Source organism: Onychomys torridus, chromosome 2 (assembly GCF_903995425.1).
Source record: "Onychomys torridus chromosome 2, mOncTor1.1, whole genome shotgun sequence".
Classification (NCBI taxonomy): domain Eukaryota; kingdom Metazoa; phylum Chordata; class Mammalia; order Rodentia; family Cricetidae; genus Onychomys; species Onychomys torridus.
Window position 1 is genome coordinate 125,967,137 of NC_050444.1, and position 20,140 is coordinate 125,987,276.

Below are 20,140 nucleotides of genomic sequence, written 5' to 3' on the forward strand. Positions count from 1 at the left end.
TTTTTTATGCTAGTGTGAATGGAATTGATTCCTTATTTTATTTTCAAATTTTCTGCAAGTGCATAAAATATGATCACTTTTATATATTGATTTTTTTATGTCTTACAACCTTGATAACTGTTTTAATGGATTCTTTACTTCTTTGCTTATGAAGATCTTGTTCTCTGTGAATAGGGATAATTTTACATCATCTAGTCTGGATGACATTTATTTCTTTTTTTGTCTATATTCCCTGGCTAGCCCCTCCATTATAATAATGAAAAGACATGGCAAGAACAGACATGATGTGCCAGTCTTTGGGGAAAACTGTATGCATATAATACAGCCTCACACTCACAGACCTACAGAGAGAAACTGAAAACTATAAGTGTATTTTCAGACTGTGTAGTAATTTACTTGTTGTGGAATATTAATTTAAGATATATTACATTTGTTTATGCTGGAATATTTGTATAATGATGCAAAGATGTGTTGAATTCTTTTATGTTGTGTTTGTTTAATTCTGTAAAGCTGTGTTACTTTGCCTGTCTAAAACACTTGATGGTCTAATAAAGAGCTGAATGGCCATTAGTGAGGCAGGAGAAAGGATAGGCAGAGCTGGCAGGCAGAGAGAATAAATAAGAGGAGAAATCCGGGAGAAAAAGATCGAGGAGCAAGAGAAGAAGGGGAAGGTTGTCAGGGGCCAGCCACCCAGCTACACAGCAAGCCACGGAGAAAGAAGTAAAGAAATACAGAAATAGAAAAAGATAAAAGCCCACATGCAAAAGATAGACAGGATAATTTAAGAAAAGCTGGCTAGAAATAAGCGAAGCTTAGGCTGGGCATTTATAAGAAAGAAATGTCTGTGTGTGTATTTATTTGGGAGCTGGGTGGTGGGGCCTCCAAAAAGCAAAGAGTAAAAAAAAAAAAATTTTTTTTTTTTACTTTTTTTTTTTTTTGGAAAAGAGGGTATTCTTCTAATCAGGACAGTAAAATAGAATTATCACTTGTCTTTGAAATGTCAATTGTTTAAGATGTTAAAATACTTAAGCTCTACTAGCAGATACCTTGGCTAGGAGTTAGTATACAGTGAAAATATACTAAGTCCATCCTGGTTTATATTAATGTATTTCAGTGTAATGATAAATAATAGTTCATTTTTAAAATGAGAAATCTGAGACAAATAGTAATGAGCGCAATGAGCTGCTAGGAAAACAAAATGAATCATGACTCTACTGCACAATCCATGGACATATTAGGAAGCACCATGATGCTTGGAGTAGGGAAAACCGGAGCGTGTATCCTGATTCTCTGACAAGTGACCTCTGAAATTAGTGGCACACACCTTTAATCCCAGCACTCGGGAGGTGGAGGCAGGTGGATCTCTGAATTGGAGGCCAGCCTGGTCTACAGAGAGAGTTTCATGACAGCCAGGGCTGTTGTTTCAGAGAGAAACTGTCTCAAAAAATCAAACCAAACCAAAACTTTTTTGGGGGAAGCAGAAACTACAGGATATGTAGTTGGTATATACATAATATATCTATATATTGATTTTTACACAGTATATACTCTACACTGTGTTCATGTATTTCTACCCATGCTCCTCCTTTCCCTCACCCCTTAGTAAGTACTGTCAAATCTTCCTTAAATCATATCTCCTCCTTTTCTGTCTTCACCGACACTCAGATCCTCAACTGGATCATTTAAAATTATGCCTAAGTTACTTCCTATCTTTACATAAACACATGTACATGCACAAATAATCACTTTTTTTTTTTTTTTTTAATTTCGAGACAGGGTTTCTCTGTGTAGCTTTGTGCCTTTCCTGGAACTCACTCTGTAGTCCAGGCTGGCCTCGAACTCACAGAGATCCACCTGTCTCTGCCTCCTGAGTGCTGGGATTAAAGGCGTGGGCCACCACCATCCGGCCAAATAATCACTCTTTGTCTCCCTTTGTATCCTTATTTCTTTACTGAGGCCCTTTATTAATTGTCCTCTACAAAATGCTACACTGTTATTTCTTGTTCACCCCCCCCCTCTCTCTCTGTGTGTGTGTGTGTGTGTGTGTGTGTGTGTGTGTGTGTGTGTGTGTGTGTGTGTATTTGAGACAGGGTCTTGCTTTATCGGTCGGACTGGTCACAACCATATACACAGGGATGTGCCACCATGTCTATACTTCTTCCTAGTTTGTACAGATGTAGCTGAACTTGGTTAATTGCATGCATGCATGCATGTTATCTCTAAGTAGATTCACCCTCTTTTCTTCTTTCCATAATTTTAAGTTCCTGCTGTCCTGTCATCCCTTAAGCCTCTTAGATGCCTTCTTTGTACTGAACATTCTTCCATATTCCTGTACAGGCAAACCTGAGCTTTTGAGCATTGATATTCTTGAGCTGCCTTTCAGATGAGCTATTATGTTCATCAATTGAACAAGGAACCCTTTGAACTGGGGTGTGAAGTGAGTGGCACTGCCTGCATATAAGCAATTCAGATCTGATGACATCAGATCGTCATCAGTACACCAGTTTGTGTGCCCCAGGTTGTTTGTTGTGGTACTGTGGTCACAATTATGCCTTTTTACATACTAGGCAAGCACTTTCTTACTGTATTGCATTCCTACCCCTTTATTGATTATTGAAGTAGATTTTTTAATTGATTTTTATGTACTGTGGATACTTGGGTAGAGGATGTACATTTTGAAGAGAGCTTTAAATTGACTTTTGTTATGTATTGGGTTTCTGGGTAGAATTATGTATGCATGAGCAAAAACCTTAGATTCTTGTTTTTCTGAATTTTTGTAATTCTTGTGACTGTGTTTATTTATTCTCCTCCTTGTCCCCAAAGAAGAAGAAGAAAAAAAACAACTTCCTGAAATGAGGGATGTTTTTATCTTTCTGTTATTGTTTCTCAAATATCTTTTGAATAAGTCCCAAATGTATCACACAGAATTATTGAATAAAACATAATTGCTATTTATTATTTATTTTAGTTGTCAAGTGGGAATCCTGTATATGAAAAATACTATAGACAGGTAAGATTTTGTTATATTTGTATTCTGAATTAAGCACAAACTATGTTCTCAATTGCTGATTATATGCATGTAGATGAGCAGTCACTAGGTAAGTTTGATGAGTCATGATCCAACTTTGTGGGCTTTAGCCTCTAACATTGAGGACTTGGTACTGTTTTTGTCTTGAGAGGCCCTGCTAGATGATCTCTGCTAGATGGTCTCTGCTGGCCCTTTATACATAATCCTACCTTAGTCTTCTGAGTGCTGAGATTACAGGTACACACCAAACACTAGATATTAGCTCTCAGAAAAATGAAAGGGAACTTAATTATCTTAATATCTGTGTTTAAAAAAATCTGTAGAACATTAGATATATTCATTCAGATGTAAATACCTAATTAATATATAAGCCAAATAGAAATAACTTTTATGTGTCGTTTATTTAAAATAACTTTTATGGTCATTTGTTTGTTTATTTATTTAGTTGGTGGTTTGGTTCTTGCTCCATGTCTGGCTGGCCTGGCATTCACTATGTAGTCCAGTTTTGTGTTAGACTTGTTAGAGTCCTCCTGCCTCAGCCTCTAGTGCTGAGATTTTGGTATGTACCATTACACCTACCTCAGGTTGCTTTAAAGACATACTAAAGTATACGTTTTACAGATGAAAACCTGGCTCACACACACATTAAGTGAGCATGGGGCTAAGGGTGTAGCTCTTTGGTAGATTATGTGTTCATCACATACAAGGCCCTAGGTTTAATTCCCAGCACTAAAGAACAAACCAACCAAACAAAACATGTATCAAGCATTTTGTTAATTGGCCAGGGAAACATTCAGATATAAAATTAAGAATACAAAAACCAGTTGTGATAATATTTGTGAATCTTAGCACTTAGTGGAAGAAGCAAGAGGATCAAGAGTTCAAGATCATTCTGGATTACATGAGTTGGAGGCTAGTGTGAGCTATGTAATACCCAATCTCAAAAAATATTGAAAATGAAAATGAGAATATGAATTGCAGTGATTCATAGTCAGCTAGAAAAAAATGCATTTGCATTTGTGTGGACAGGAATCATTGCATTGCTAACAGTATCCTGTAATTTAATTTCTCATTCAACAGAGTTTGAAAGCTCTATTAAAGAGCTAATCAGGAATACATATTTTAGATCAGATAATGTCCTGGTGTTCTAGATGGTTTCAATTGCTCATTTCTTTCTTTGTGTCCTTTTTTTTTTTTTTTTTTTTTTTTTTTAATTTCTTGAGACAAATTCATGCACCCTAGGCTGGTCCTGAACTCATTAAGTAGCGAGGATGATCTTGAACTTCCAGTCATTTCTGCCTCTATCTTCCAAGTGCTGGGATTACAGGTGTTTGCTACCATGTCCAGCTTCATTTCTGTGTATTTGATTTCTTTCACAGAAAATTTGTAAATTATAGAAAAGACTGGTCTTATTTGGCTTGGCTGGCTATGTCATTTTAGCAAATACCAATTAGCCAATATAGAGATCCCTTTGGTTTTGGCTTGCAAGTCTAGGACTATATACTACTTAGCAGCTTCTAAGTCTAATTCTTAAAAATTTGTAGAATCTGATAGCATTTTTTATTTTAAATTGTATATATACTTCTTAAGAGTGTGTTTTTTTTCTTAAATAATTAATTTAATTTAATTTTATGTGTATTGGTATGAAGGTGTCAGGTCTCCTGAAACTGGAGTTATAGACAATTGAGGGCTGCCATGTGGGTGCTGGGAATTGAACCCAGGTCCTCTGGAAAAGCAGCCAGTGCTCTTAACTGTGAGCCATCTCTCCAGCCCAAGAATATGGTTCTTAAGAACCTGTGTTGCTCAAGCTGGTCTTGGACTTCAGGGCTCAAGTCATCCTTCTGTCTCATCCTCATACTGGGTTTACAGGTATATGCCACCATGCTCAATTTGATTTTATGCTTTTTTTTTTAAATTCGTCTTTTTGAGATAAGCTTTCAAGCTGGACTCAAACTCATGATGTAGTTGAGAATAGTTTTGTACTTCTGATTCTCCTGCCTTTGCTCTCAAGTGCTAGGTTATAGTGGGCAGCCATGCCAGTGTTGATTATATTTTCTGTTTTGTCTTAGAGACAGGGTCTTGCTATGTAACCTTAAACTCTTAAGTCCCCCTTCCTCGGCCTCCCCTGTGCTGGGATTGTAGGCATGTACCACAATGCCTGAAATCTTTTTTGGAAGGGGTAGGGACAAGGTGTCATTGTAGCCTAAGCTGGCCCCAGGCTTGCTGTGTAGCAGAAGCTGGCCTTGAACTGCTGATCCTCCTACCTGTTGGTCTCAAGTGCTAGGGTTACAGGCGCTTATCACTATGCCTGGCTTCATGCCTGCTCTTTGAACTTTTAAACTTTTCTTATTTGTTCTTTGGGCTTTAGGCTAGTGTCTAAACCTTGGAAATTCTTTCCACCATATTTTCCAGTTGTATATATGAATTAGAATTGTTTTCCTCAGATATGCCAAAGTTCTTAGCTAAAACACGTATTTTACTACCTGTGATGGTGGGACTTTATAAAACTGGATAGTAGGCCAGTTTTCTTTCTTTCTCTCTCTCTCTCTCTCTCTCTGTGTGTGTGTGTGTGTGTGTGTGTACACATACATATATGTGTGTGCACATAGAAGTTGAAGTGTCTTTACACAGGTGCCCTCCACCTCTTGTTTGAGACAAGGTCTCTCTTGCTGGCCTGTGTTTTTGGCCAAATAGTCTAAGCTAAGCTGGCTTTTCAGCTCCTGGGATCTACCTGTTTCTGACTTCTATCTCACCATTGCTAGAATTGCAGGTTACCACCTTACCCAGTCTTTTACTTGAGTTCTGGGGATCCAAACTTGAGTTTTAAAGCATTTTGGGCATCCAAAATGGGATGTTGGAATTCAGGTCCTAATGCTTGTAAGATAAGTGCTTTCCTGACGGCGCCATCTCTTTTCTCCACCTATCCCAGTCATTCTAGGAGAGGTTTGTTTTTTGTTGTTGTTTTGTTTTTTGTTTTTTGAGACAGGGTTTCTCTGTGTAGCTTTGCGCCTTTCCTGGATCTCGCTTTGGAGACCAGGCTGGCCTCGAACTCATAGAGATCCACCTGCCTCTGCCTCCCGAGTGCTGGGATTAAAGGCATGTGCCACCACTGCCCGGCCTAGGAGAGATTTATATAGATGTTGACTCCATATCAATCATGTCACTATTCTTTACAGATAACTTGTTCTATTAGAAAAAAAAGAGAATTGTTCTTAAATATGGTGTTGTGTTGTACACTTGATTATTTTAATTAATTATATCTTTTTAAAAAGCCAAAGAAATTGTTGAATCTTTGTGATTATATTGTCATAAAAAGTAGTCTTCAGTAAAATTACTGTTTTGGTATTCTGATGGGTCAAAGAAGTCAGGTCATATTGGAAAATGTTTTTTATTCAGTTTACAATAGTGGAGCCTACTAATTAAGTATTGATATAGCCTAAGAAGAAAAAGAAAGTACTTTTTTTTTTTTTTTTTTTTTTTTTTTTACATTTTGAACTTGGGGTATACCTTATTGGTAGACTGTTTGTTTAACATGCACAAAGCCCTGTGTTCTGTCCCAAGCACTGGGAAGTGGGGGTGAGGATGATGAATGATATCCTTAAGGTTTCCCTAGGCAATTGTAGTAGTACACACCTGTGATCCTAGAACTTGGGATGTTGAGGCAGGAGGGTCATTCAGGTCATCTTCAGTTACATTGGAGTTTGATGCATGCTTGGTCTACATATATAAAACACTATTATTGTGAGAAATCCATGGAGTCTGCTTAAAGGGTAAAGGAATTTAGTAGGGAGGAAGACTCACTACAGCATGGGAGATTTATCATAGGGTCCTGGAAGTCTGAGGTACAGTCCAGTGTTGTTCTTCTGCCTGGTCCATTTCAGCATCCAAGCCCACAGGGAGAAAAGAGAGGGCGGAGGGTGTACGTGTCTCAGGTCTTAAGGGTAGCTCTGAGCCATGCCCCAGGGGCAGGTACTTCAAGGTCATAGATAGAACAAATATCCACTACACACTATCTCAACAAAACAAATAGAACTTGAACCATAGGGCATGATGTCTGTAATCTCACCACTCAGGAGGCTGAGGCAGGGAAGTCATGAATTTGAGGCTAGCCTGAGTTACACAGTGAGACTCTGTCTGTAAAAAGAGTTGGGCATGGTGGTGAAACTGATCCCAGCTCTTGGGAAGTAGAAATGGGGTTAGGAGGTACCCTTGAAGTAAGCAAACAAACAAACAAACAAACAATAGGAGGAAGGACTTCTGAGATGACTGTATAGGCAAAGGTACTGAAAAACATACTCTCAAAAGCTGTCCTCTGATCTCTACATACATGCCATGCCCCTGCCCCCATCACACAGAAATAATTTAAATTTTTTTTTATTTATAAAGAACCTCCTCCCACCAACCCTCAAAATAACAGAAAAAGAAGGGAAAAGAAGGAAAAAAATGTGAGGCAGGAGGCTCAGTTGAGCCAGGTAGTTCAGAGTTAGCTTGGACAATATAGTAAGACCTGATCTTTTAAAAAATAAAAATAAAGTCACACCAGTAGAGGACTGGGTAATACAGCTCAGTGTATACTCATCATAGTGTGTATGCATGTAGGAGACCTTAAGTTCAACCTCTAATGCCTGAAAAATAAAAATCTCAGTAACATTCCAAGTAACAGGCACCATTTAAGTTTAAACAATTTGTTCAGTCCTGTGTGATCTTTTCTGATTGTCTTGTGTCTGGAGTTTGTTTTTGTGTAGTAGATCAGCTTCTGGGCTGAGAGGAAGCTCAAAGCCTCATTAAGTTTACTAATCTAGTCTAAAAGTTCTTTCGGTGATGTTATTACCAGAAGTTATTACCAGAAGTCTTTTTCTTCCTGTTTTGAGATGGGATCTTTTTTTCTTTTTCTCTTTTGTTTTTTTGAGACAGCGTTTCTCTGTGTATCCCTGGCTGGTTGTTCTGGAACCCAATCTGTAGATCAGGGTGGCCTTGAACTCAGAGATCTCTCTGCATCTGCTCTGCCTCTGCTCTGCCTCTGGAGTGCTGGGATCAAAGGCATGCACACCCACTATGCCCAGCTATTGAGACAGGATTTTATGCAGCCCAGACTAGCCTTGAAACTTGTGTAAAGGGAGTGTGTCTTGAACTCCCAGTTCTCTTTCCTCCTCCCAAGTGTGGGGATTAAAAGCATATGCTGGGACTGGAAAGATGGTTCAGTGGTTAAGAATACAGGCTCTCTTTTCCAGAGGACCTGGGTTTAATTTCTAGCACCCACGTGGTTACTGAAAACCATCTGTAACTCCAGCTCTAGGGGATCCCACTACCCTCTTCTGGCCTCTGTGGTCATTGAGCACATATATGATACATAGACCTATGTGCAGGCAAAACAACACATACATAATTGTTAAAAAGGTATGTGCCAATTTGTCTGCTTTTTATTCCTTTTCTTTTACTGTACTGAAAATTGAATATAAGGCTTCATATATGCTGAGTAAGCGCTCTACCACTGAGCTGTATTCTCAGCCCAGAAGTCTATTTTTCAAATGTTGAAATTTAAAGTCCTTTGTGAGGCTATGGAACTCTGTTTTATTTTTTGAGCTGAGGATCGAACCCAGGACCTTGCGCTTGCTAGGCAAGCGCTCTACCACTGAGCTAAATCCCCAACCCCTGTTGAAGACATCAGTTCTAGTTTGTAGTTTATAGCAGTCTTTTGCAGAAATCAAAGGACTGTAGAAACTGCCTGTAGATGAATGTAAATGGATGTTTTTAATTTGTTACCATGACTGCAAGAATAGAAGATAAGATTCCATGTTAGGATTCAGTATGTAAATAATTAATTCAGTCTATATTTACTCTGAGCGCATTGATACTTAGGTTATGCTGGGTGTGAATGTTCCTTTCCTACCATGATCAGGAAGTGGATAAAGAAAAGTAGTTCTGGAGAATTCTAGAGGCATATTCCTGATACTTCTGTACTTCCTTCTTCCCCCAAAACTGAAGGATCAGGCAGGTCTTTGTTTCTTGCTGAGTGCCTGATTTGGCCTGTTCTTGCCCTTGAGAGCTTTTTTCTTTTCTTCTTTCTGGGACTGGGCTGTGTGACTACTTCATGTGTTTACAGTAAACTTAGTTTCTTTACTAAACTAGAAACAGCTAGTTCATGAATATCCTAGTATAATATTTCCTTTCCCGGGACTTTTAAGATTTACTTTTCATATTTACAAATAGAAAGCTAGGAAGTCTTTACAAAAACAAGGTTTTCCTCTCCTCTTGTTTGTGGTGGCCTCATTCTGTCTTAAAGGATAAGTCCCCGTTAGTCAGAATGATGTATTCCCCTTAGTGTACTACAGAAAGTTTGTTATGACTTATCAAAGCTGATACTGCTTTGATTTTTCTTAAGCATTATAATTTCTAAGAGGAGATATAAAAGCAGAAGTTAACCTAAAATTATATGAAGAGTCAGATCATATTCAGCTATTCCAGTTGTCAGAAGACTTCTAGGAAATATTTTTTTCTTATATTGGCATTTAAATGACAACCATAAAAATGTGGAGTTAGAAGATCTGTGTTCACGTTCTGACTCTACTCCCTTGCTTTTCCTGAGCTTGTTTTTTACTTGTATAATAGACATGATAAACTGTTTTGCAAATTGACTACTGTGTAGATGGTACCGTACTTAGGAGGCTCTGCAGGGACCTTGCTCTTGTTAGCAGAAGGATTCTGGTTCCAATTCATAAATTAGGAGGAGAGATGGAGAAGTGGTATAATTTTGATTTTGTGTTTTATTGTCAGTTTCCTGTTTCTTGTCTTTTCAGGTTGACACAGGCCATACTGGAAGGGTGTTGGCTTCAGATGCTGCTGCATTCCTGAAAAAATCCGGGCTTCCAGACTTGATTCTCGGAAAGGTAGGATGTGCTTATTATAACTAGATTATAATGAATATGGAGAAGCATAGTAGAACTGCAGATAAATTCAGGATACAATCAAGAAACAAGTTAGAACTGAGTCATAGGAGCAGTTGTAGTAATGGGATTGGAGTTGTGGTGTAGTGAATTATCCTCTTGAAAATTAAGGTGATGCCAGCTGCAACACTCGGGAGAGCAGGTCCTGTACCTCGCCTGGGCAGCACAATAGAGCCAACCCCACTGGTGGAGGTGTGGGTGAGCCAGCCCGGAAGGTGTGAGCATGGGAGAGCTGTCCCCATTGCTCATATGTCATGTGGCAGCATGGGGGGGGGATACCCTCCCCTCCCCCACCCCCACTCATTAACGCCTGAGGCAGGTGGGAGAGCTGGCCTTGTGGTCATAAGAGTGGCAGAGCTGTCTCTGCCCCTCGCCAGCTGCAGCACTAGGGAGAGTGCCCTTACACCACACCTGAGCAACACAGTAGGGCTGGCCCTGATGGTGTAGCTGTGGGAGAACAGATCTGAGGATGTGAAGGTGGGGGAAGTGGCCCCGCCCCTGTTCACCCCCACAATTCAGGAAAGCTTGCCCTGGTGGTGAGGACAAGGGAGAGCTGGAAGACTGAACAACCCCGCAACTACCCAGGCCTAGAACCAGGGTTATGAGTTGGCCCTCGCCAGCATCTACCCCATCTGTGATCTGCTGGAGCATGTGAAGGGACCAGTCCTGCAGATCCAACTGCAGCATTCCCATGACACAGGGCAACAGCAGGATAACCAAGAGAAGTCCCAGTGAGGGCCCAGCATTGACAGTGCAGCAGAAACCAGAGGCCTCGAACCAGTCCAACAATTCTTGGCAATGAGCACTTGCAAGTACAGATATATGGACTAAAGGGTATAGTGTGTGACTCAATGTGTCACACTGCAGCTTCCATGACAAGATTGATTGTTCTTTTTTCTTTTTACTCTTAAATTTTATTTTATTTTATTTTGGGGGTAAAGTTGTAAGGATATAGATGGATATGAAGGGACAGGGAAATGAATGGGATAGAGATACATGATGTGAAAGACACAAAGATAAATAAGAAAGTTAAAGAAATTAAAGTGTTGTTGAGCATTTTAGAAGCATCACTTTTGACTAGGGTGAAATGAGAAAGTAATTGTACACTTGAGTATTGTGGGGAGGTACAGTGTAGAGTAGGAACATTGCTACCCACTCAAACAGTTGGACCTATCCTTTTTTCCTCAGTAAAGGTGCCTCTGTTTAATGTACAAAGCAGAGTGAGGGATTAGAAAGAAAAGAGGTGGAAAGCCCCGCTCTTGCCAGGTTGTTATGCATGATATTGATACATAATAAAAATCTTAAAAAATAATCAATACTAATAGTTTCAAATTCATAGATAAACATTAACCCTCTATAGGAAAAAAATTCATCTTAATAAGAATCAAAATCAGGGTAGTACATTTCAGTAGACAGCATTTGACTTACAGTTAAACTCTGGGCTAGTTGAAAAGGGCATTTGACTAGAAGGTGGAACTTGGGTTTAATTTTTCCCTCATTCCTTTAATGTTCTTGGGCCAGATCTCTTATCCTAGGCTTTCATGTCTTTGTGAAAGAGTTGCATTGAATAATTTCTAATGATTCTTAGATTTGTTTACACAGATCATGAAGTTATAAATTACAGGGATTTAATTTATCTTTTAAAAGACTTTTTAAAAGTATATATAGAAATTGATTCTTTTAACTCTTACATTTCAGATCTGGGATTTAGCTGACACAGATGGCAAAGGTGTCCTGAACAAACAAGTAAGATTAAGAGATTCAGATGAGGCTTTTCTCTCTCTAATTTGAAATAAAAAGTAGCAGATTTTTATTTTTAAGCTCAAAATTAGTTTTTTTAAGACCATGTGTCCTAACATTGAAAGTATTTTTAACTACTGAATATTTAGCTATCTGAATGCTAAAGTTTGGTGACACTGTTTTACTGAAGCTTTTATATAAAATCTCTCTCTCTCTCTCTCTCTCTCTCTCTCTTTTCTTCAAGACAAGGTTTCTCTGTGTAGCTTTGCATCTATCCTGGATCTCACTCTGTAGACCAGGCTGGCCTTGAACTCACAAAGATCCGCCTGGCTCTGCCTCCCAAGTGCTGGGATTAAAGGTGTGTGCCACGACCACCCGGCTTGTAGTTGGAGAGTTTCTCTCCAGGTGCCACCAAACCCCAGCGGTCCCACAACCCACATATAAAATAATCATACAGACACTTATATTATTTAAACTGCTTGGCCATTAGCTCAGGCCTACCATTGTCTAGCTTTTACTCTTATATTTAGCCCATTTCTATTAATCTATACTTTGCCACTTGGCTCGTGGCTTACCAGTACCTTACATCTTGTCATGGCGGCGGCTGGCAGTATCCCTCTCCTCAGCCTTCCTGTTCCCAGCATTCTCCTCTTCCTTGTCCCGCCTACCCTATCCTTCCTGCCTGGCTACTGGCCAATCAGCACTTTATTTATTTTAACCAGTCAGAGCAACACATTTGACATACAGAACATCCTACAGCACTTACCCTTTTCTTTTTTTTTAAAGCAGGGTTTTAACTTTTATATAGTAAAATTTCAGGTAATAAAACAATTATCAAGCAAGAATTACAGTTACAATATTAAAGAAGATATCTATCTTATATTTGTGAGTCTAAGGTTTTATATCTAACTTATCTTTTGTCATAACTGAGGAAATTATAACTATCTATTCTTCAACCACATCAAAGGCCTCAAAAGGATATAGTATTACCTGAGAACCGGGAGAAGAATGCAAGCATTTTTCAGGAGTCTTGCAAGAGTAGACAGGACAGCCTGGACAGTCACCTAATGTTCCTTTGTAAAGTTGGGGCATTTGTCTTCAGCCCACAGGACTAGAGTCTCTCGGTCATTTCTCTCAGTGTCCTGTAGAATGTCTGGCAGTTCCCTTTGTGAAGCAGGAACCTGAAGGACCATTTTGTCAAGCAAAGTTTAGTGGTCACCTTTCTATGGTTCCTGCACGTCCAGTCGGTCAAGAAGGCTGGGGGAAGAGAGACTGCCAGCTGCCGCCATGACAAGCAACATGTAAAGACACCAGGAAGCCACAAGCCACGTGGCAAAGTATAGATTAATAGAAATGGGTTAATTTAAGATAGAAGAAGTAGATAACAAGAAGCCTGCCATGGCCATACAGTTTGTAAGCAATATAAGTTTCTGTGTGTTTACTTGGTTGGTTCTGAGCATCTATGGGCCTGGTGGGTGAGAGAGATTTGTCCTGACTGTGGGCCAGGCAGGAGAACTCTAACTACACCGGCTAATATATATCTCTTACAGACGGACTTTGTCCTTTGTTTTGTATTAATTAAATTTTTTGAATATACTAGATCATAAGTTACATTGGTTTTAATAGTAAATGTTACTATCGATAAGCCCAGACCTTTGAAGGGAGTCTTTGGGCTAATCAAACCTGAATTCTTGTGTAGGTTTTGTTTCTTACCTGTTAACCAAAAGTGGTACACAGGATCGAAGTACACTCTAGTCTATAAATATACCTGGTTATAGCCGAAGGTGTTGAATGCCATGTGTATGCTTTAGTGTTTGGCTTTTTGGAAGTTTGCTATATCCTGATACTCTTGCTTAGCACCACTATGTAAAGCTCATTTTCCCTGAGAGCATAGCTAAAACAAGATCAAAAACTGAAAAGAGATGAGAATAATAATTAGTGATAGAGTCAAAATACCCAGCTTCTTTTATAAGAAAATTATGTGTATGGATGTTTTGCCTGCATGTATGTGCATGTTTGTGTACCACATGTGTGCCTGGTGCCTACAGGGGGTCAGAAGAGGGCTTTTGATCCTCTGGAACTGGAATTATAGATAGTTGTGAACTGCCAAGTGGGTACTAGGACTCAAACCCATGTACTCTGAAGAGCATCCAATGATTTTAATGATTGAATCATCCTCTCTGGCCTCAAGAATACCCAGTCTCTTATTAGGATTTCAGGACTAGATTGTAGTAGTTCTCATTGGAGGTTCTAGGTAGAAGGGCCAGTTCAAGACACTGAAGACGTATGGGCACTCGGGTATGGTCCACTCAATCAGCAAGTGTTTGTTAAGAGCCAGACTTCAGAAGTGCAGAGGTGAAGGTGACAGGTGTAGTTCCTCTTAGGAAGTTGTAGTATAATAATTTCTTCACTGGTAGTCCTACACATTGAATGAATTTGAGTTGTCTTTGTTACATCCAGGTTGTTAGATATATGGGTCTGCCATTGAAGTTTGGGTTTACACTGAAGGCAGTGTTTTGTTTTGCTTTTTGAAGAAAGATTTGTGTTGACTCAATGGTTGCAGAAATTTCAGCTACAGTCATTTGGTTACATTGTTTCTGGGTCTGTGATGAAGCAGAACATCAAAGCAGTAAGGCACAGTGAATGAAAGCTTGCTCACCGCCCTGCTGCTGAGAAGGAAAAAGAGAGGAAGGGCCTGGGGTCCCAGTATCTCTAAAGTTTCTTCACCTTCTAGTAGCACCATCAGGGACAACGCTTTTAGCAAATGAGCTTGGTGTGTGTATAGGGGGAAATTTAAGATCTAAACTATAGCAAAGGCATACTTAAAAAAAAAAAGCGTGTTTAATGTGTGTACATGTTCTTGTGTATGTGCCCATGTGCACATGTGGAGATCAAAGGACACCGTCAGGTGTCAACCTTCACTTTCCACCTTGATTGAGGTGGGATTCCTTTGTAGTTTTTCAGCTGCATATGCTCGACTAGCTGGCCCATGAGCTTCTGTAGTTCCCCTTCCGTATCTCTCATCTAGTCATAGCATGCTAGGATTACAAATGTGTACTACTACATCCAGCTCTATGTGCATTCTGGGGATCTGAACTTCAGTCCTCACTCTTACTTGGCAAGCACTTATCCACTGAACCATCTCTCCAACCCAAAGATAAGACAGTTTGGATTATCTTTTGAAAGAAAGAAAAGAAATCCGAGAATCTGTATGACAAAAATGACACTTGGTACTTTCTACCTACAGAATAGTTTTGTTTCATTGCCCCTAATATATTGCAAAGTGGATAGTATTAGACTGTCCTCCTTTTAGGGAAGAATTTTATTTAAATTGCTCATGGCATTGCAGTTTCAAGTAGCAGAGCTAGAATTTAATGAAGAATTACTTCACTTCAGAGCTCATCCACAGTGTGGAAGTGGGATCTCATTCTTTAAGAGTAGTTGAAGAATACAAACAATTGAAAGCTTAGTGGAGCAGACAGAAGGTCAAAGAAGAAGTAGAAATGCTTTATGATGCTCTGGAGATGGAGAAGAGCTTTGAAGCATCATTTTTGCCTGAGCTAAGACAATGAGCAGGATGAAGAAGCTAGGAAGTTATTTGTGATGTAGGCTAACTGGGAGAGTCGAAGTCTTATGACACAGAAATTTCCTAAGTAAATGAAAAAAAAGGAGAGAGAGGAAAAAAGAGAGAGAGGGAGTGAGGGAGAATGAATGAGAAAAGGAGAGAGTGAGACAGGGAGATAGAGAGAGTATGAGACAGAGAGAGGAAGAGGGAGAGAGGGAGACTGTGTGTGTGTGTGTGTGTGTGTGTGTGTGTGTGTGTGTGTGAGTGAGTGAGAGAGAGAGAGAGAGAGAGAGAGAGAACAAGAGCATGAGCAAGCGCTGTGTGTTGCTAGAGATAAAAAACAAGGGTCTCTCATGTATGTGAGACAAAGTACTCTACCATTAAGTAACATTTCCAGGCCCAAGGGGAGTCTCTCAAGAGACATGTATGGAATACAGCACATAGCTTGAAAAGTAAGAAAAGGTACAAAGGGTAAGAAGAAATAGGTAAGATGAGGATAGGTAAGAATGGGGATGGTTAGAGTGAAATACTGAATCGGCAACAGTCCTAGGATGTTGAAAAACTGGAAAAAATACGACTGGAACAAAACACCCATTCTGTTGTCAAGCCTATCTAACTGAGAACAACCGAAAACAAATAAATTGAGCTTCTTTACATTTATTACTTACTTAATTAGGCTTGAATTGAGACAAGGACCTTTGTGGAAGATTTATAAATTGTTTGTTGTCTGTCAAGACAGGGTTTCTCTGTGGTTGTCGTGGATCTCACTCTTTAGACCAGGCTGGACTTGAACTCACAGAGATCTGCTTGCCTCTGCCTCTGAGTGCTGGGCTTAAAAGTATGTTCCATTACACCTGGCTGATTTGTAAATATTTTTAAGTCCATCAGTTAAAATTGTTTCAGATGCTGCCCAGTAGTTTTCTATAGCTCCTCTGGAATAGCGGTGATTGACTCTTGTACTTCTGATCCAATTTCTAAATTACATGTCCCATTCCAGAGATGGCTTTTGATAAGTTAGTTATTAACTCACTTTAGACTCCCCTACTCAAAGACCTCTCAGTTAACAGACAACATTTTTTAGTGATATTGAATAGTCTTTAAAATATGAATATTTTGTACAGTTTCTACTTTCATATACCACAGTTTAAGTATTTTTTTACTTTACTAATAATGTTAGAAAAATCTTTGTACATGTTTCTTTTCTCAATTTAAGGCAAATGTTTTTGAAGCAAATATCTTGTTTTATTTGTTGCTACATAATACTGTGGAATAATTGTGAATTATTTTACATTTTCAGATCATAAAGTTTAAAAGAAAGTAGATTTGGGAGAAAAGCTAATGTTTATGCTTTTCTTTGTCAGGAATTCTTTGTTGCTTTGCGGCTTGTGGCATGTGCCCAGAATGGACTGGAAGTTTCACTGAGTAGCTTGAATCTGGCTGTTCCTCCACCAAGATTTGTAAGCAATAATTTTTTTTATGTAAGATGTATTTAAGTGGAAAGAGTAAGGCTGGGGAGATGGTTCACTGGGTAAACTGCTTGCCCCGTAAGCATGAGGACTGGAGTTCAGTCACTAGTGCCCATGTAAAAGGCTGGGTAGGCACAGTGACCTGCCTATAATCCCAGAATTCAGGAGGTGAGACAGGATTCTCCAGGGCATAGCTGGCTAGCTAACCAAATGGAATCAGTGAGCTCTGAGTCAAGTGAGAGATCCTACTTACAGAAACATACACAAACACATACAGTATTCATACTTAGCAAAAAAATTATACCACATGATCTGAAAGAAATCAGTTTTTCTGCTTTAATCCCTGTCACTTAGCTACCTGATTTTCTTTCTTAGTAACTACTGCTATGACTAGTTTTGTATATGTCTTTCAGAGTAATATGTGCATATAAAAAATATAAATATACATTCCTTAGTTTTCTAATGATAGCATTCTATGTATTTGACTCCATACCCTTTAAAATGAATATGTTTTAATGTTTGCATGGTATTTCTTTATGTTTACTAAAATTTATATAAATTTCAATATAGGCATGTGGATAATTCTTTAAGGAAAAACGTGGCATCAAATAGTAATTTTATGTCATCTTCTATATGTAGAAATATAATTGTAAACTTTCAAAAGTGAAATTGTCTTTAAGAGTTTTTGCATGTATGATTTCACGTTTACCAGCAGTTGGTTGGCATGTCAATTTCCTTGTGTTTTTGCTCACATGCTCTTGTCAGATTATAGATCCATGTCAGCTTGGTGACAAATGGCATGTTAGTGTCTAGATTTGTCTTTTTAACTTATAGGTGAGATTGATTAGGTTTTTGTAGTTGTTGATGTTTGGTTTTGGGTTTTTTTGGGTTTTTTTCTTTTGTTTTTTGTTTTTGTTTTTGTTTTTGTTTTTGTTTTTGTTTTTTTTGAGACAGTTTCTCTGTGTAGCTTTGGAACCTGTCCTGGAACTCACTTTGTAGATCAGGCTGGCCTCCAACTCACAGAGATCCATCTGCCTCTGCCTCCCTGAGTACTAGGATTGAAGGTGTGTGCCACCACTGTCTGGCGAGATAGATTAGTTTTAAGACACTGAATGGTTTTTGTTGCGCTATGAGAATGTCTAATTGTAGACTGTGACTATTTTTCTTGAGCAATAATTCTTTTTCTTTCTGAATTCTAGAGGTTCTTTAAAAATTAGCAAGTTAATTCTCCACCCATATCATTTGCAAATATACTCTTCCAATTTGTCATTTGTCTTTTACTGGGTTATGTTTTTGCTCCTATGATGAAATTGTTTTAGGTAAACATATTGTAAAGCTAAAACTTACTTTTTCTTTTTCTATATTTTTTATTTCTGGTGGAAGTATGAATGTGGATTCAAATTAATTCTTCCATGGTACTTATCATATATAATTAATAATGTATTGAATAATCATTCTGCCAATTTCAAATGCCACATCAGTGATGACCTAAAAGCCATTCACATTTTTTCTTTTCTTTTCTTTCTTTTTTTTTTCCCCGAGACAGGGTTTCTCTGTAGCTTTGGAGCCTGTCCTAGACTAGCTTTGTAGACCAGGCTGGCCTCGAACTCACAGAGATCCGCCTGCCTCTGCCTCCCGAGTGCTGGGATTACAGGCGTGCGCCGCCACCGCCGCCGCCACCACCACCTGACTGCCATTCACATTTTGATGTCTTTCTGGGTTTTCCTGTTTATAGATCTGTTTAGCTGTGTGCCAATTTTATAATATTTTGATTATCATTATTTAGGAAATGTCTTTATATATGATACAGCTTATCAGCCCCACCCCAACTTATTCAGAAGTTAATGGCTCTTGTTTTAATTTTAAATTTAATTTTGGTGCTGTTGGAGCTAAACCCACGGCCTTGCACCTACTGGCCAAGTGTTTTACCCCTTCTCTTTAAAACATAATGTTTTAGAATATTAAGCCAGAGAGCTGGTGTAGCAGTAAAGAGTACTGGCTTCTCATTCAGAGGACCCTGGCTCCCTTCCCAGCACCCACATGGTGGATTAAATTGTCTGTAACTCAAGTTCCTGGGAATCCAACACACTTTTCTGGTCTGCATGGTTGCCAGACATGTACATTGTACACAGACATACATACATTCAGGCAAAATACTCATACACATAAAATAAAATAATAAAGTAAAAAAAAAATTAGCTTCAGTTTTGAGAATGTCTATATTTCTCTGTTTAAACATGACTTACAAGGGTTGTCATAAGTATTTGTTGCCTAAGTATAATACCGAGATTTTTCAAATGTATTTACCTGTCTCTTGAGCCAGGTAAAGTAATAACTTGAATGTGCTGCCAGTAGGTATCATATACAGGTAACTTACAAGTGCTAAATAAGTTTTTCTGGTCTGCTTTCCTTAAATAATATTGGGGAAAAGGTTTTATTTCAGTGGACAGTAGATGAAGGTCTAACGAAAGTAAAATAGTGTTGATACCTAGCAGTTTGCGCAAATACATTTAAGTGGAAAAAACACATTTTCTTCATTGATCACTGGCATGAGGACCTCAACAGTTCATTGTTCTCGTTATTGCCTAGCATGATTCCAGCAGTCCTTTGCTAACCAGTGGGACTTCACTTGCCGAGCTCCCTTGGGCTGTAAAGGTAAATAAGTTTCTTCATTTCTTTTGTTTCCTACTTAAAAATATCTTCCTCCCTTCCCTCAAAATACATTGTTCTGCATTGGACTTTCATGTGCATGTTCAAGGAGTGCAGGGAAAATACTGAAGTTGAAAATTTTGAGTAATGCTTTAGCTCTGGTAGCCATTTTGTAGCAACTTTTAAATCTTCCCTTCCCTTCCCTCAAAATACATTGTTCTGCATTAGACTTTTCTTTCTTTTTTCTTTTCTATTTTTTTTTTGGCCAGAGCTGAGGATCGAACCCAGGGCCTTGCGTAAGCGCTCTACCACTGAGCTAAACCCCCAACCCCAGACTTTTATTTCTTTGAATTGAAGATAGAATATCATTGCCAATGTCGTCTTGGAAAAGTTACTCCCTTGCTCTAGGTCTGGCCAGTTGAGTGGACTAGCTGCTCCTCAAAGCATTCTTTCTGTCTCTGAAGTTGTTGGAGTCTTAGACAGTAGGAGAGCAAAGCTAGTGTTCCAACAAGACACTTTGAAATGATTTACTATATTTTGATGAAACGGTTTTGAAAATGTTAGCTTAAGAATCTATTGTATGTTACTTGAGAATTTTATTCTTTTGTTTTGTTTTTGTTTTTTGTTGTTTTTCAAGACAGGGTTTCTCTGTATAGTTTTGGTGCCTGTCCTGGATCTCGCTCTGTAGACCTCAAAACTCCCAGTTCTGACCTCAACCTTTTTTTTTTTTTTTTTTTTTTTGGTTTTT

At 38.8% G+C, this 20,140-nt stretch overlaps 1 protein-coding gene across 4 annotated transcripts in view; it reads left to right on the plus strand.

The window, feature by feature from the left end:
- Positions 1-20,140, plus strand: part of Eps15 (epidermal growth factor receptor pathway substrate 15) — a 110,331-nt gene that overhangs the window by 17,588 nt on the left and 72,603 nt on the right. For 3 of the 4 annotated variants that reach the window (XM_036178350.1, XM_036178348.1, XM_036178347.1), the window contains exons 2-6: positions 2,969-3,010; positions 9,826-9,915; positions 11,671-11,718; positions 16,639-16,734; positions 19,333-19,398. In XM_036178350.1, the coding sequence (XP_036034243.1) occupies positions 2,969-3,010; positions 9,826-9,915; positions 11,671-11,718; positions 16,639-16,734; positions 19,333-19,398 (342 nt within the window). The remainder of the gene's footprint in view (positions 1-2,968; positions 3,011-9,825; positions 9,916-11,670; positions 11,719-16,638; positions 16,735-19,332; positions 19,399-20,140) is intronic. The other variant, XM_036178349.1, reaches the window with a different exon arrangement.